At 54.6% G+C, this 15,771-nt stretch overlaps 1 protein-coding gene across 1 annotated transcript in view; it reads left to right on the top strand.

Annotated features, from left to right (window-relative positions):
- The window catches only part of LOC146588827 (dedicator of cytokinesis protein 2-like), a 78,960-nt gene that overhangs the window by 23,929 nt on the left and 39,260 nt on the right, over positions 1–15,771 (top strand). Inside the window, 5 exon segments of the mRNA XM_085317298.1 lie at positions 7,206–7,276; positions 8,136–8,242; positions 10,431–10,558; positions 11,706–11,777; positions 15,019–15,114. Of these exon segments, the coding sequence (XP_085173424.1) occupies positions 7,206–7,276; positions 8,136–8,242; positions 10,431–10,558; positions 11,706–11,777; positions 15,019–15,114 (474 nt within the window).

Here is a 15,771-nt window from a genome sequence, read left to right as displayed (position 1 = left end):
GCGTGCAGTGGGCGGCGGGGGCTCCCGGGCTCTCCGTGCCGAGGTGCCCACGCACGGCCGCGGGGTGCGGCGCCGGCGTTCCCGCGTGCAGTGGGTGTCCAGGCCCCCCAGGTCCGCGTGCAGCTGGTGTCTTAGGGCAGCACCTTGTCGGCGGAGGGAGCTGAGGAGAGACCCTGGGTGCCTCAGGTAGGTTCTGTGGAGTCGGTTGGAGAGACTGGCCTGGGGGCAGGTTCTGGGCCGAGTCGCGTCTGGCTTTGGTGCGGCACCGAGGGCGAGCTCGGCCACGTTCGGCGGGCGGCAGGGCGGTTCGCTCCCCGGACGAGGTGTTCGAGCCCGGGTCTGTGGATGGTGGTGGGGCGCTTGTCGTCCCYGCCAGCCTGGCTGCAGACAAGCCGGCACGGGGCTTCCCACGCAGCGGTCTACAGGTCTGGGGAGCTCCTTTYCCACAGCTTTTGTGGGTGCAGAGGGTTTACGTGGGCTCAGGGGGAGGGTGGACMCGTGCAGGGAAGAGACACCCGTTCRCAGCTGCAGAGCTGCCCCCGGCTGCACCACCAACACCGTTACGCTAATAACAGGTGCTAAATGTGGACTGGACTTCAGAAGCCAAGCGTACGGGTCGTGGTTGTGGTGCGACCTGGCGTGCCGGGCTCTGAGTACCCGCRTGAACCGTTGCTCAGCACCAGCAGTCGGTGCCAGGAGGTAGCTCCGTGCAGAAGGCTCTGCCGTGCAGGTGTTTTGCCCGGGGGCTCGGTGTGGCCTGTGCGCTGCTCTTCTCAGAGTCCTTCYGGAGCTGCGACAAGGTTCACGTCTGCTCTGCCCGCGTGCTCTGGGCCCAGGGATTTCCCTGTCTTTTTATCGTAGAAATCAGGGTTCTTTGCTGCTAAGCAGCTTATGGGAGAACTTTTTCCCTTTTTTCACAGGAGACTGCTGTTTCTGTGTTGCATTTATTTCATGGCTTCCTTAGGTGGTGTCTTATAAAATAATGTAGTTACAAAGGTAGTTTGAAGATCACTAGTGATGGCTGTTCTCATGAAGAAGAGGGCTCTTCCTCCTTGTTCACTTGTTCCATGTAAATACTGATCGTAATTCTGATTTCCGCCTAAGTACTGTTGCTCTGGAAACTCTRTGCTTTGGTAACCTCACTGCAATTTTACCAGGCTCATGCAAATCCACCTGSGTGATTTCTGTGTCACTCAAGACCTTGGTTCAGGCCTGGAGAAGATACTCTTTGCAGATGCATACAGACTAGAGAGACTAGCTCCCACGTGCAGAGGAGAAAGATCTGCCCATGCATCACCAGAAAAGGCACTGCTGGAGCTGATCTTCTACTGAGACTTGGAATAGCAGTGAAAATAACAGAAAATAGCCATGGGCTGCTCACGGTGTAGAAGGATCTGCCAGATGTCCATCAAAAGTGTCAGAGAGGAGATGGGCAACTGTCAAGAATGAATAAAAGAGAAGTTTTGGGACAAGTTGTCCTAGGTGTCTGGACAAGKCCTGGGTAGACGAGTGTGTGCTTCGCCCCCGAGGTTCTCTGAGGCTGACGCATTGCTTTAAAAGACAAGACTGTCGTTATTGTGGGTAACCTAGTACGTACGTCAGCGCTGATAGGAATCCAGACGAACCTGTGTCACAGGGCAATCATGGGCTACCGCTCGCACAAAGATGGTTTTTCTGTATTGCAACACTAATACTTTCTTTTCAGTGTGCTCGAGGCATCGTGAGTGTGTGTAATAGCCTAACTTCTTTTAAAAGCAGACTAAAAGATTGTACGTGGTGGTGTTCCATCAAGTACGATTGTACTGCTATACCTTCAGGACAGAATCCTTTAATTCTGTGATATAGACTTGGTGGGGTGCCATCTACCTCGAGTGACCTGTTGGAAACATATTATTTTCAGAAATTTGCTTAATCTACCCCTGCTAAGTTTTTAAAAACTGACTACTCTTTCTACTGATAAAGATTGAATTCTGCAGTGAGATCTGAGCTCCCCACTAGGAGCTTTTCCCATAAAAATAGGCTTTTTTTGGTTGCTATTGCTTTGGTTGAGAGAGTAGGAGAGACTCGTGCCCTTTTGGCAAATCTATGTTGTTTTCTTTAAGGAAAACGTGCTCCTCAGAACTCATACCAGGTTCCTACTTAAGATATTGCTACAGTTTCAGGTAGGTGTAGATGCTGTGGTAATACTTTCTGCAAAGTCCTGCCTGGGCACAGCTCAGCCTGCGTTGCACATCTGTGCTGTGTTATTTTGTAGTAGCAGGACGTGATCCTTCCCCRAAACTTTCCATCTACCCGTGTCTCCTCTGAGCAGTCTGGAGGTGTGCATGCTTTGACTCAAATCTTGTCACTGCCTGCGGACTTTGCGATGGCTCCTTAGAGGATGGCAAGGAAAGGCGAACTTGTTTAACCAGAGCTGGGCGACATCACTGTTGATCTTATGTTGACGTCCCACCAGGGCCCCCAGGTCATTTTCAGTCATTGCTTGCCAACTTAGAAGTTCTCAATTTTGTAAATGTAGCCTGTATTTATTATTTCTAAATGCATGGCTTTGCACTTAGCCGCCTTGCAATATGTAGTGTTTACTTGCATCAAGCGTGGTGTGTCATCCAGGTCTCTTCCTTGCAGTAATTCATCCTCCTCATTGCTAACTGCTAACTCTGTTGTTGTGTGATCTGCAAACATTATCAGTAATGAGGTTTCTCTCAAGGTCACTGGCAAAAATGTTTTGCTGGGTGACAGAATGCCCAGATGATTATTCAGCACAGAAGTGAAAATCAGAAAGTGGTTTTAAAAGCAAAAACCGCCTTAACTTTAAATGCATGATGATGGGCTCTTGGCTGACTAACACCATGGATGAGACCTGGGAATATAACGGATAGTGCTATGGCAACATCAGCTCAGTGCTTAGCACTGATCAGAAAAAGCTCACTAAAAGTTGCGAATTATTAGGAAAGGAATCAAGAAGAAAACAGAAAATATCCTTTGCCACAATGTAAATCCGTGGTGCACCTGTGTCCTACTGTCACGTGCAGTCTGCTCTCCTCCGCTGAGTGTGCACAGCATCAGTCTGGAGCAGCCCCAACATCAGTCTGGGGCAGCTTTCACGCGGATCACCTGTCTGGGTCAGACCTCTTCCCCCGGAAAAGAGACGGGTAGGCAGACAGGACAGAGAACTGTAGGTTCATTGTGACTGGAGAAGGGAACAGGGARTTGTTCCTGGTCTCAGAACAAACGAAAGGAGGTGATTCTTCGTGTGGTGGTGAGGTGTGTAGAACTTCTTGCAGCTGCCTGTAACTCCACCAGTTCAACGACAGCTGTACAGATCTGTGGAAGAAAAATCCATCCAAAGTTATTTAAATATAAAGGTATTTCTGACTCARGAGGCCCTGATATGCAGTTTGCTGGAGGCTGGGAAAGCACCACTCCATGTTTGCTAACCCAGCAAGATCCTGTGCACTTCCTCTCTCAGCCTTGGTCCACATGCCCAGCCTCATGCTCCCACTTCTTGCTCCTCTGCCAAGCCTTSCACAAGGCTTACACATTGCTGTCTCATCTATTGGGATCCTTGGCTTGTTTCCTGAGCTTGGCTTACCCTGTTCACAGTTGTTGTGTTGTGTCCCACACTGGTTCCTGCTGGACTCCAACTCTTCGTTCTTTGATGGTGTATTTTTAACATGTTGAGCAGATACTCTAAGGAGAAAACATATTTTTTTCTTATTCTTGCATGTGGGTTTTGCAGCTGCTGTACAGAGCTTGCAGACCCCCTCCAACTCCAGCTGGTGGMTCCTAAACCTGAGATGACCAGCTCCCATCCGGGAGCTGAAGGTGATACCCAAAAGATCTGTTAGTGATTGGTGTATTGCAGTTTCACCTAATTTTGCCCCCCCCCCCTTTTTTTTTGGTAAAGCTGCAATTCTCTGATTAGACCAAGACAGAGTTGATAATAGCTTGTTAGCTGGAACAGTCTCGAGAAGGCCGCCRGTTTCATGGAGAAAGCCAGTCCTTGTTGGAGTGCTTCGTGCTGTGGGGCTTTGTACCACTCTGTGCCATGGAAGGAGGCTGAGTGTCTTGCAACTGCATAGTTCAGGTCTGCTTCTCTGAGCTAAAATCAGAATGGGGCCAGGGATGAACCTGTGGCATGGTCCTGGGTCAGAGAGTGGAAACCGCTCTTCAGCCAAACATCTCCAGCTTCCCTAACAAGTCCTGTGATTTGGGCTGTGCCTTTGATGTGAAAGGAGGTGGAAGGCTGCCGACTCTCTGCATGCAGCTGCCTTGCTGCTCTCCAGCCAGGAGACAGAAGTGCTTTTGCCTGCAACTGCTCYCTTTAATAGCAAGAGAGCCCTTGAGAAGAGCTTTGCTCATCCCACTGCTTTGCTTCTGRAGCCCTAATTTTCTCTGCACCTAAGAAAGTTGAATTTTGAGGTGGAACTGAGCTCCTAACTGCCAACATCTAGGGCTCATTGTTGCTAAGCAAGGAAGAACAGAGCAGAGCAGCTTCCCAGCATGGGTTTTTGCTTCATGGGAGCTGAACTGGCTCCAACAGCTGCATCCAGTGCCTGGAGATACCCTGCCTGCGGGTGGGTGCCCCCAGGTAGACTGCTCGATCAGCTTACTGTTTGTAATGGATGCGTGCTTCCCCCTGCTAATGCCGTATGAAAGAGAACCCAATTCCTTCCGTCCTCCTTCAACATGGATCTGAATGAGGTGCACAGGCTCATCTGCAGCTCAAAGGGGCTGAGTGGAGGACGCAGCCCGAACCTTACGTGGCCGCAATGAATATTTGCCTTTACATTTGCATTTTACAGCCCAGTTCACCTGCTGCTGAATGGGATGGGTGCCCTGTGACAAAGGATACAGAGAACAGTGAGGGTGATGGAGCACTGGAACAGGTTGCCCATCCACAGGTTGTGGAGTCTCCTTGTCTGGAGATCTTCAAGGCCCACCTGGATGCAACCCTGTCTACCATGYTCTARGTGACCCTGCTGAGCAGGGAGGTTGGACTAGATGAYCTCCAGAGGTCCCTTCCAACCTTAACCCTTCTGTGATTCTGCGAACTCAGTGGACTCCATTTACACGACAGGGACACGTGTATGTTTGCACCTAAGAGCTTCTCTAAATTGGCTCCGACTTTTCCTTTGTGGCCCTCAAAACATGGGTTTTATGAGCCAACCTGTAACTCGTACCAGGCAAGCATGAAGATCACGATGCTGTGCATGTAGATGCAGACACCTGTGCTGGTCACAGGGTCTCATTGCCTGTCCTTGGTCTGCAGACCTCTGCAGTGATCAAGCCCCACCGTTCTTGGCCCCCCAGCGAACGCCCAGCAGTTATCCAGCTTTGTAACACTTCCAGTATGACAAAACATCATCAGTGACACAGAGAGGAGGGTTGGCTTGAACAAATATTTCTGTTCTATACTTTGAAAGAAATCACACATTGTATTTTGYACTTCATGGTCAAGCTGACATACTTTTGCTATGAAAAATCAGTAGAAGGGGTTAATCCTCTATGGTAAAAGGAATATATTTTCAAATCTGCAAGACTAGGCAATTTTCTTCAGCACTTAAAATGAAAAACAGAACCAGCTTCTGGAAGAAATCGTTTCTGAGCCGTAGATGCTGATGTTTAAGAAGCCTTGTTACACTAGAGAAATCTTGAGGAATGTGAAGAATTCCAGTATGAKCTCATCCTTTAAAGGGTGAATAAGTCGACCTTGCTAACTGTAGACCAAATAAGCTGACCATTGATCCCGGCTCAGTCRCGGAAAGGATGCAATTAGCAAAGAATTAAAGGGTGGCAGTATAATTAATGTTAATCACTCCAGCTTTACTAAGCATGGAGTTCAATAAAAAAATCAAATTTAGCTGCTACTTCTTCTGAAGTTGTGACGGTGACTGAGAAAGATAACTGGCATAATACACAGGACTTTAACAACTGTCTGACTTGAYACAATATTCTGATTTAAAATTAGCACTGTAGAAGTTCAATAAAATAACTACTGTTTAATCTTCTTAATATAGATCTTCTTAGTTCTGAAAAACGTAACTGTGAGTGGGGAGCCGTCACGCTGGGTTATCTCCTTTGGGTCCCAGAGGAACGAGCCCCGGACCGCGCGCCGCGGCGCCGGGCACCCCGCGGGGGAGCCCGCTCCCGGCAGGCGGGTCCGTCCCCGCCGGGTCCCAGCCGCGGCCGGGCCGACGCGGAGGGTGGGCGCCGAGGGGGCAGCGCGGGCGCGGGGCGAGCGCTCCCCTGCTCCCTGCGCTCCCGGCCTCCAGCAAAGCAGCGGGTCAGGGAGGTCCCAAGGCTGCGACAGCAATCCTTGCGTGTACTGCTCTGGGGGGCGTTTCTGACATTAATTTATCAAGGTGCTTTCTTAGAGCTATGTAAATTTGTAATAACCTCAGTTTTCTACAACTCTTACTGTAACTCGGAGAAAAKCTGTGGGCTTGATGTGGAGATCACTGGGTAAAAATTGCTGGACTGAATTACGTAGAGGCCAAACTTGTACAAATCTGTAGGAACTGAACTAACTACTAAAGCACAGCTGCTAAAGATGCAAAGCTGTGCCCAATACCGTCTCCGACACGTGGGTGCCCAAAGCCCTGGGCCCCTAGGGGAGTCCCAGTCTCCGCTTCCAGGATGTGTCAAAGACCAGGGAAGCCTGAAACACCAGGTATCCAGAGCAGGCCAGGGACGAGCAGAGCTCAGCAGCCTGTTCGTACTACCTAAACCAAGCCGTAAAGATAACGCAGCAGATCTGGGTGCAGCAGATTTGCGGCTTGCGAGGGGCCGGTGTGTTTGCTCTTCCGAAGAACGAGCTAAGCGTCCCCAGCCTCTGCGCGGGGGTGCTGGGCGCACGGGCGCCCGCCCTCCCGCCGGGGCCGCGAGCGGCACCGCGAGGTTTTGAGCACGATCCCGGTGAGGGACACGTGCGTGAACGTTCACGCCGTGGGAACGCCCGTGGTTTTGGGGTGGAAACTGGAAACAGCTGTTCTTGCATACAGCGCTGCAGGGATATCATCAAGAAGGTTTTGGGTGCTCGGCGCAGCGCTGGTGGCCCGTGAGGAAGGGCTGGTCCTGGCTGATGGTCCTTTGTGGAGGACGGCAGCCGGCGGCCAAGTGGGACGCGAAGCTCGCGGCGCGGGAGCGGGCAGCCCGGCGGGACCCGGGTGCTGCTCGGAGTCAGCACTCCTCTCCGTTTGCAGGGAGCAGCCCTGAAATACCTGCCTTCGATCCTCGAGGACGTGTTTGGGATCTTCGACTCATCCGTGCTGGGGTAAGAGCTCTGCTCTGGCCCCCTGGCAGCTCCGGGCTGAGCCCTGGCGCCTGCGCCCGGCCGCGGGCTCTTCCTGGCCCCGGCACGGCCGGCGCGGGTCGAGGCACTGCCGGAGGGGCAGCCCTGCGTGCGGGGTCCGGGCTGGGGGGCGGCAGCCGGAGCAGCCGCCCTCCTCCTCCGCGCGGGCTCTGCCGGCCCGGGGAAGGTGAAACACGGCAGAGAGGGACCCGCGCCCCAGAGTCGCCGGGTTCAGCCTCCGGGTGCACAAGCGGGGCAGCTCCGTGGGACAGTTTCGGTCTCGGGCTGGATTTCACCTCGGACGGAGCTGCCACCCAAAGGACCAGGGGGGCCGGTTCAGCCCGTTGTAAGAGCTGCTGCTCAGAAAAGCGGGACTGGTTTTTTCTGACGCGTAGAAAGCGTCTTCTCACCTCTTTCTTAATGCAAAAATACGGAAGGATTTTGTTCAATGTTTTTGGTAGCCTGCACTTCGGGCAGAGGTTGAGCCTGGAAAACATCAGCCCCAAATGGGTCTTTTTCAGGAATTTATGCAAAATTCACAGGGGCTTCTACGAGGGCATCATCACCACGCAGCCATCTGCTGCGGGAAGGGGCAACGCGGCTGCCTCGTGGTTTCCTCTGACGGGGCCGTTCGCGCTGGCAGCCCTCCGCCGCGCTGCGGCTTCCAGCGCTCCCCTCCCACCAGCGCCGTCCTGGCCAGAACACCATCAGCGCCCTGCTCCCACCTCCCCCGCCCTCTACGTGACTTTTTTCTCTGAGAGGAAAGGGGTTGCAAACGGTTGGGATTGCTGAGTGTCCGCGGTTCGTGGCAGTCCTGAGCCCTCTTTTCTCTGGRTCGCAGGGGCTTGCTGCGGGATTTCGTCGGGAACTTGCCTCCGCAACGCCTGCTGAAGCAGAAACTGCAGTCCCTGACGGACATAGTCAACAGCAGGATCTTCCAGTCCTTCGGTAAGAAGCGGCACGTGCCGGAGCCCCGCAGCCCGGCGGAGCGCGGAGCTTTCCCGCGGAGGAAGGCGCCTGGGAGGCGGTGCCGGGGCACGGCGCCCGTGGGTTCCTGCAGCGGTTTCGGGCCCAGCTGCTGTCTTTTTGCTGATGTTTGGGTAACACAGGCGCTTCTGGGAGTTGGAGCTGCAGAAAGAGGCAATCTCTTACCACGCACGCTACAAGTTCGGTGTTACCGAGCCCTTTGCTAGAGTGCAGCCGTCGCTGCTTTAGTCAGCTTCTCTTGCCGTGTTAAGTACTGTCAGGTTGCAAGAGGAGATGCAAGCTGGATGAAATAATGTGCAGTGGGTGTGGAAATGTTTCAGGAATGATGTTCAGAGAGAGGTTGCTAGTGGTCTGCTGTCGAACTGGAAGGACGTGCTGAACAGGATTCCCCAGGTCTGTCCCAAGCCTAGTACTATTCGGTGTTTTTAGCAGCTAATTTATATTATGAAAAAAAAAAGTAGGCTAATTAAATTTTTGCCTACCAAGGCAGAAGGGACTGTAAAGACGCTGGAAGACAGGTTCAGAATTTAAAATAACCTTAGGGCAGATGCTTATGTAAAAGCAATCGAGTGAGGGGAGCCAGGAGGGGAGCAGCGGGCAGCGCTGCGGGAAGGGCCGGGTGCTCGGCGCCGGCGGCGCTGCGGCCGGGCGGCTCCGGGCGCCGCGGGAGAGCGGCCGGAGGCTGGAGGACAGCGGTGAGCAGACCCAGGGTTGGAAGACGGGAGGTGAACGAAGTGATTGACAGGCTTGGGGCCACGCTGGAGAGAGACGGGATAAGCCCCCAAGTATCTAAGTGGCATATTCGCAGAGGAGGGAGCGGGCTGGGCTGGCCCTGGGAACCGCACCGGGAGCTACGGGCCTAAACTGCAGCAGGGAGCTCTGGTTAGCGCCGGAGAGCTGCCAGCAAGAGCAGGAATGGTCTGGTACCTCTGCCCGAGCGAGATTTTAGGAGCAGGCGCCAGGAACATACGGCAGAACCCGCCGTCGAGCGGGCGGGTGGCAGGAGCGCGCCGCCGCGGGCTCCGCTGTGCAGACGGCTGCGGTCCCGGGCGCGCTCTCGCCCGGTGGCGGCTCCCGGCTCCCGGCTCCCGGCCGGCGCTGTGCCRGCCCTGCGGCGCCGTGCCTGCCCGCCCTGCCCAGAGAGCATCTGTGGCTCCTCGGGCAAAGCTTCTCGCTCCTGCGCCCTGGGCCGCCCCTCGCGCCGCGGCCCCGTGCCCCGCGGCACCCCGCGGACGGAGCCTTGTGCGCCCGGCGAGGAGCGGCGAGCCTGGCTGCAGCGCGGCGAGCGGGGGGCACGTGCCCGTCCTTCCTGCAAGGAAATCCGGCACCTTTTGCATTGTGCATTGTGTTTCTCRCTTGGTGACACGCCAAGAGCTGCTCGCTGGAGCGGAGAGCGTCCTCCCCGAATAGCTGGTGTGCAAGCGGCTGGGGCGCTGCGGTGAGAGATGGGACGTAGGTGTGAGCTGCTTTGGGCTCAGGCACGGGCTCAGGCACACAGCTTGCACAGCTGGAGCGCTGCCRTGGGTTTGGAGAACACAGGACTAACTGGGATCGAGGAGGAGGAGCTGCCCTTGATGTGAGAGAGCAGCGGGAATGCAGGGACCTCCACCTGGGGCCGGCTGAGAGCCCACAGGTCGGGACCGGGGCAGAGCAGCGTGGCTGATGTAGTCGTGGGCGCCTGCTGCCCACCGCCTGGTCTTCAGGACGAGGCCTTCCTCCGACAGCTGGAAGAAACCTCGTGTTTGCAGGCCCTGGTCCTCATGGGGCACTTKAGTCACTGCAGTATCTGCTGGAGGGATCGCACAGAGCACACGTGGGAAGGTTTCTGCTACTGTCCCTGTGTCATCTGGCTAGCATTTTATTTTAGCAGAGAGAGTAAGTAGCTGTGTAATAGAAAGTGTGATAAATTCTCCRCTTAAGAACTTTTCCATTAAGACTTAATGTTTTTCTAAAAAAAAAAAAAAAGAAAAAGAAAAAGATCTGCTCTAGTGGAGGAGGAAGTTGTAAACTTCATGGCTATGAGAGGCCAGCACGCAGAATAGACCGTCACACCGCCTGTCCTGCTAGACCGTTCCTGCCAGCCCTTCCCCACACKGGGAGGTGCCGGTACTGTCCATGAAGCCTTGTGCCTCTCCATCTGCCCCGACAGAGTGCCGGGAGATGCTGCTGCACTCAGCCGTGCCCATGCTCCAGGAGCTGATTGAGAAGGGAGAGGAGGAAGACGCCTGCGTCGAGCTGCTCAGCAACATCCTGGAGGTGCTGTACAAGGCCCAGAAGGTAAAGCCCGTCTTCTCTGCTGGTTCCTATTCCCTTTCCAGCGATGGCCTTGGAAATTATCTGACTAAATATATTYGAGCAGGGCTAAGCACAAAACTCGCTTGTAAGGGAAAACCTGGAAACACGGAAATGGGAAGGACACACCAAATTACTGAGTCTGGTCACAGCCGTGATATGTTTCAGACTGATCGTGCCTCACCCTAAGTTGAACAGGGTTTTTGGCACCCACTGGTCCTAGCAGGAGCCTGCCCAGGCTCATATAAAAACCTTCTGGTTTCCAACCTTATTCGGCCTATGGCCAGTTCACATCAATCTGTGTAAGCTGGGGGAAGAGGCCGTCAAGCTAAGGAACAATATTGATGTAACAGCAAGCGCGTGTGATCATGGCTGTGCCTCRTGGTCTTCTTGCTCTGCAAATCTCGGAGAAAGAGGACTGGGCAGAAAGTGACTCTTGATGGCACTGGCGAAGTGTTACCTTCTCCAGTTAAAAATTACAGCCATCAAATGTGAGCCAAAGCCCCGTGAGATGGCAGCCCAGGCGAGCATCCCACAGGTGAGCTGCCGGTGGCCTGGGCTGCCCCGGGAGGTGGAGGCACAGGGGTCCTGCGCTCGGGTGGGAAGCGCCTCGCTTTGCCATGGCTGTGAACCACAGATGGTGAAGCCCTTCCCTGCCAGTTTGCCAAGRAGCCTCCAAGCTGCTATGGTGTGCAAAATCAAGGAAATAGAACCAATGCTACTTGTTTGTCGGTATYTGAGTTACAGTAATCTACAGGTCCAGCTGAAACGTAGGGCTCAGTGGGCCAGGCATCAAGTAAGATGCAGTCTCTACTGCAGGTAGCTTTCCACATAAATGTGCRAAGTAGCCTGTGGAAGAGAGGAAAAAGGGTTTGCTGAAATCCCCGTGCAAACGTGTGGTCCCTGTCTCTGCAGCCTGAAGCAGAGCGCTCCACCCGCACCAACAGCAAGGAACGGCGTTTCTCCTCTGGAGACCAGAGGGTGCTAGGCACTGTGCTCAGAACTTGTTGGCAGAAGGGAACGCACGTGGTAACCACTGCCTTGTCCTTCAGATAGCCTCTGGTGGAAATGTGTCCTGTCTGGATTTTAGCCTGACTTCTCGGGGCATTTTCTGCGATTTTGTTTTCTGCAGAGAGCAGAGGAGCAGAGCAGGCAGTGCAGTGGAGGCGAGGGGCGGCGCAGGGAGCTCGGTGACGCAGAGCTGGTGAGTACCCCTTGGCGSGCTCGGGAGCGCGGCAGAAGGGAAGAAGGAGTCAGGCACCGGCTGCAGCGAGGCTCTGCCGCTTCTCCCCGCGGCTACAAACCGCTTGCTACCACCTGGACTGCTGCCTGAAGCTTTGGCTTATGTTCGCAGCTTTGCTTGCAGGCTCCTGCCCCAGCATCATCAGCTGCTTGGGCTGGTGCGTTGGTTGAGCCCAAAATGCTCGGCCAACAGCTGTGCTYACCTGGATGCGGCAAAGTAAGGCCTCTCTCTCAGGCAGATTTAGCCTGGTGACTGCCGCAGTCATCCTCTCCGTGTCGAAGATGCCTGCTGGCACCTTCCAGAGCGGTCACTCAGGGTCATTTTTTATTTCTGCCCAACACCTACATTCTTCTTCTCCTAGTTTCTTCTTGGATCTCTTTCCTAGGAACATAGACCAGCCCTGGTGGGTGGGAATGAAGGTCCCCTTGGTCCTGTACTGTCTCAGAAGGGCCCAAGAGGAGGCACCTGAAGCAGCGTACAGAAATAGGGCACGTGCGCACGTGGTGCTCCCCCAGGACATGTTCTCACCTCCCAGAGTTTGTGACTAAGGGACTTCCGCGGTCCTCGCTTTCAGTAGCCTCAGGCTTAGGTGACTACGTGGAAAGTCACAGGCCCAGCACAGCTGCTTGCACGACTCCCTGGTGACCCCCCTGCCTGGCGGGATCATCCTTCTTTCTCATCTGATGTGGCACAGAAACACTACTGCGGAGTGTGGGAAGCTGGGTCATGTCTTTTCCTCCTATACTCAAAGCTTTCTTGATTTAGTCTTACCGTATGCTTTAATTAGGTTATGTTTCGGACTCTAGGTGTTAGACTTTTTCCTGTTTATGGAAAGATCGTTGGTATACTTTACAACTTAGAGATGGGAAATAGTAAATGCCCAGACATATCACTAGAATTATAGCTTGTTTTTGTTGCTATTAGTATCCTCCACACCTACTCTCACACGGCAGATGTGTATAAATGCTAACACTGAAGAGCGGATGCTCTTTTCTCCTCACCTCAGCTTGTTCACTGGTCCACCGGCCTGTGAAAATGTCCTTCCTGGGCGATCACTCCTGCCAGAAATAGGGAAATTAAAAATTGTCCCTTCCATGCGTAGTTTATTTCAAAAATCTTACTCTTTGCTTGCAGTCCTGAAAAGACGRGTAGTCATAAATTCTGTGCGTACGCTGCCTGTAGAGCCCGCTGTGGTGCACACTGGGCAAAGACAACCACAAAGTCACTGCTGTCTCTGCCAATCTCCTTACCCTTTTCTGCAGCATGCAGCCTGCTCCCAAGGACGAAAGATTTCTCCTGCAACTTGCACAGAAGCAGTGTTTCGTGAGCTTAGTAGCAGAGCCGTTGTACCCCTCAGACAGATATAGCCGMGACTTGCACTTAATTTGGTGACTGCTGTCATGGCAGCTGTCCCGCTTTGACGCGTCTCGTTATCAAAGCAGCAGATCAGCTCTTGAGAGGTAGACCTTCTGCAGACAGCAGAATAAACAGACTAACCGTGGTGCTYCCCTGGCAGCCAGCCTGCACTGCTTTATTCCAGGCATACCTGAGATGTGAATACCAATCTGGGATTTTCTACAGAAAATCTCATCACTACAGTTTTTGACTGAGGGCAGAAAACAAATGTTTTCAGAAACAGAAAAACCTAAAGGTGGCAGAGAGAAGATGACCGAATACTTGACTAGGAGGTTTGGTAATAGAAGCCAGGGGGCAATTAACTTATTTTAAGTCAGAGATGAAGCTGAATGTTGCAGCATGTCATGGTCTGCCGTCCTCATTCAGCCATGCTTAGGTAGGAAGAGGGAAGACGGCTGTGGTTGCTCATGGGTTTTACTGCCTTAGCTTCCCTGCATGGGGGCTGATGCACTTCTTGTGGGCAGTGAGGGCTGCAGCTGGGAAGATGTGAAAAGAGATTTGTGTGCTGAGCATGTAAAAGACTTACTGGCCACGGAAAGGTTGCTGAAGGCGTGGATGGCTCCTCTGTACATGGAGACAGGATTTCCCAGGCAAAGGTGGCGGTTAGGATTTCTGTGCGCTGTCTGGGATCTCAGTGTTCCCGAAATCCTTAAATCAAAGCATGTTTCTACAGCTGTTTTTTGGAAGTCCAGGCGGTCCAAGAGGATGTTGAATAGAGAGGATTCARTGGGAGCTGATGGGTGGATGGAGGAGTGAAAAGAAGCATCCAGTGWAGGAGAGGTAGTTTATGTATTGGCGACTGGTCAGCTGAAGTCTTGGTTCAAGAAGCCTTGAGTTTCTGTTTTCCCTAGAGCTGGGGCTGTATTTTAYGATCACTTGCTAGGACTACTTGGACAGCCCAGATGTCAGAACTACAGCACAGCATKATGGAAGCTGAATAAATTAATAGTATGCTGCCAAGGTCTGGGTGGGAGAGAAGGCCAGGYGGGCTTGGTTTTCTCAATTTCCATGGAACTAGGAAGCCCAGGGAGCAGAAAGGAGAGCTTGGAAATTATGGCTGAGATGTCTTGTTTGGGCCTTAATACTTTAACCTCAAGTAGCCCCTGAGGAGAGGACAGTCAGGGTGCTCGCAGTCACGGGGCGCAGGAGGGCAGCGTTTGTGCGCAGACTGTCTATGCTAGCAAAGGCAGGGTATTACCTGGGGGACGGTGTCATAAAGCCTTTCTACTTGAATCTGTGTTACTGCTGGTCAGTAAGACACTGTGAAGACTCCCAAGCCCCATTCTAAAAATARCTAGAAAGATTTTGCAACTCCCTTGCCTGTTACTCTTCTTCATTAGCTGCAGTAATTCTGTGAATTCCTGCAGTGCTGGTGGTGCCGGTCTCATAGGCTGCGGCTCAGGAGGGAGAGTCACCAGCGTGTGCCCAGGTCACCAGCTCCAGGAGGGCAMGGAGGGGGGCTGAGCTCCCCTGCAGCTGCAGCCGCAGCCGTCTGGGACTGTGCGACAGCTCTCGTGCCTCCTGGGGCCATTCCCGTTTGCAGTGCTGGGCTGCGTGGCCGTGCAGGTCACCGTGGTGCTGGCCACGCGTGGCTGCCTGCCAGCGGCCTCCCTCTCTGCGTCGTGCAAGGCAGCACCAGGTCCTGGGCGGCAGCACCAGGTCCTGGGCGGCAGCACGAGGTCCTGGGCGGCAGCATGAGGTCCTGGGCGGCAGCACCAGGTCCTGGGCGGCAGGACCTGTCTGCAGCGCACCTCTGGGGCTGGCCCTAACGTGCCGTGCCTTTCAGGTGAAGGTGAAGAAGCACATTCAGCTGATTCTGGACCGGCTGCTGCACACGGTCAATCGGAGAGTGATTGTCCTGGAGCGGGAGAACAACCTGAGAGTGAGTACCACCGCGTCSTCCACGCTGCGCAGGCGTCGGGACCGCTCCACTGCCCGCGGGTGGCTCTAAAGGGAGGCAGGAGATGCGAAAGGTTGTGCTGAGGTGGGAAGAGGTGACAAACGTTGCTCCTCAGCTGGTTTTCCAGTTTCCAGCAGCCACTGGTGTGGGATGGGTTTCCAGGAGTTTCACACGGCAGGATGGCGAGAACAGGAGAGGAGCACGCTGGGCGCTGGGGGGTGCTTCTCCCATCGGGGGGGTGGGGGAGCTGGGGCAGCGCCGGGCCAAGGCCGCACGCCGGCAGCCGGGCTGGGTGATGGGGCCTGGGCTCGCGTGGGGTTGTGCTGGGCCGCGGGGGACGCAGGTGCTGAGGCACGCCTGGTGCGCGTCGCGGCGGGCAGAAGGCACCCGGCGGAGGAAGAGCACGGGAGGGGCCCCCGCCTCCGTGCCGTCCTCCGGGCGCTGCCGAGCCACGCGCAAGGTGGCTGCGCCGGGGTGCCGCAGTGCTGCGCCGTGCCCATGCACCGCCGCTCCGCCGCGGCGGCTGGGGAGCAGCCGGGAGCGCGAGCTGCGCCGTGCCCATGCACCGCCGCTCCGCCGTGGCGGCTGGGGAGCAGCCGGGAGCGCGAGCTGCGCCGTGCCCATGCACCGCCGCTCCGC

Source organism: Rhea americana, unplaced genomic scaffold (assembly GCF_003343005.1).
Source record: "Rhea americana isolate MKP2758 unplaced genomic scaffold, rheAme1 scaffold_495, whole genome shotgun sequence".
Classification (NCBI taxonomy): domain Eukaryota; kingdom Metazoa; phylum Chordata; class Aves; order Rheiformes; family Rheidae; genus Rhea; species Rhea americana.
The sequence above is the reverse complement of the archived record's forward strand: the minus strand, read 5'-3'. Positions and strand labels throughout refer to the sequence as shown.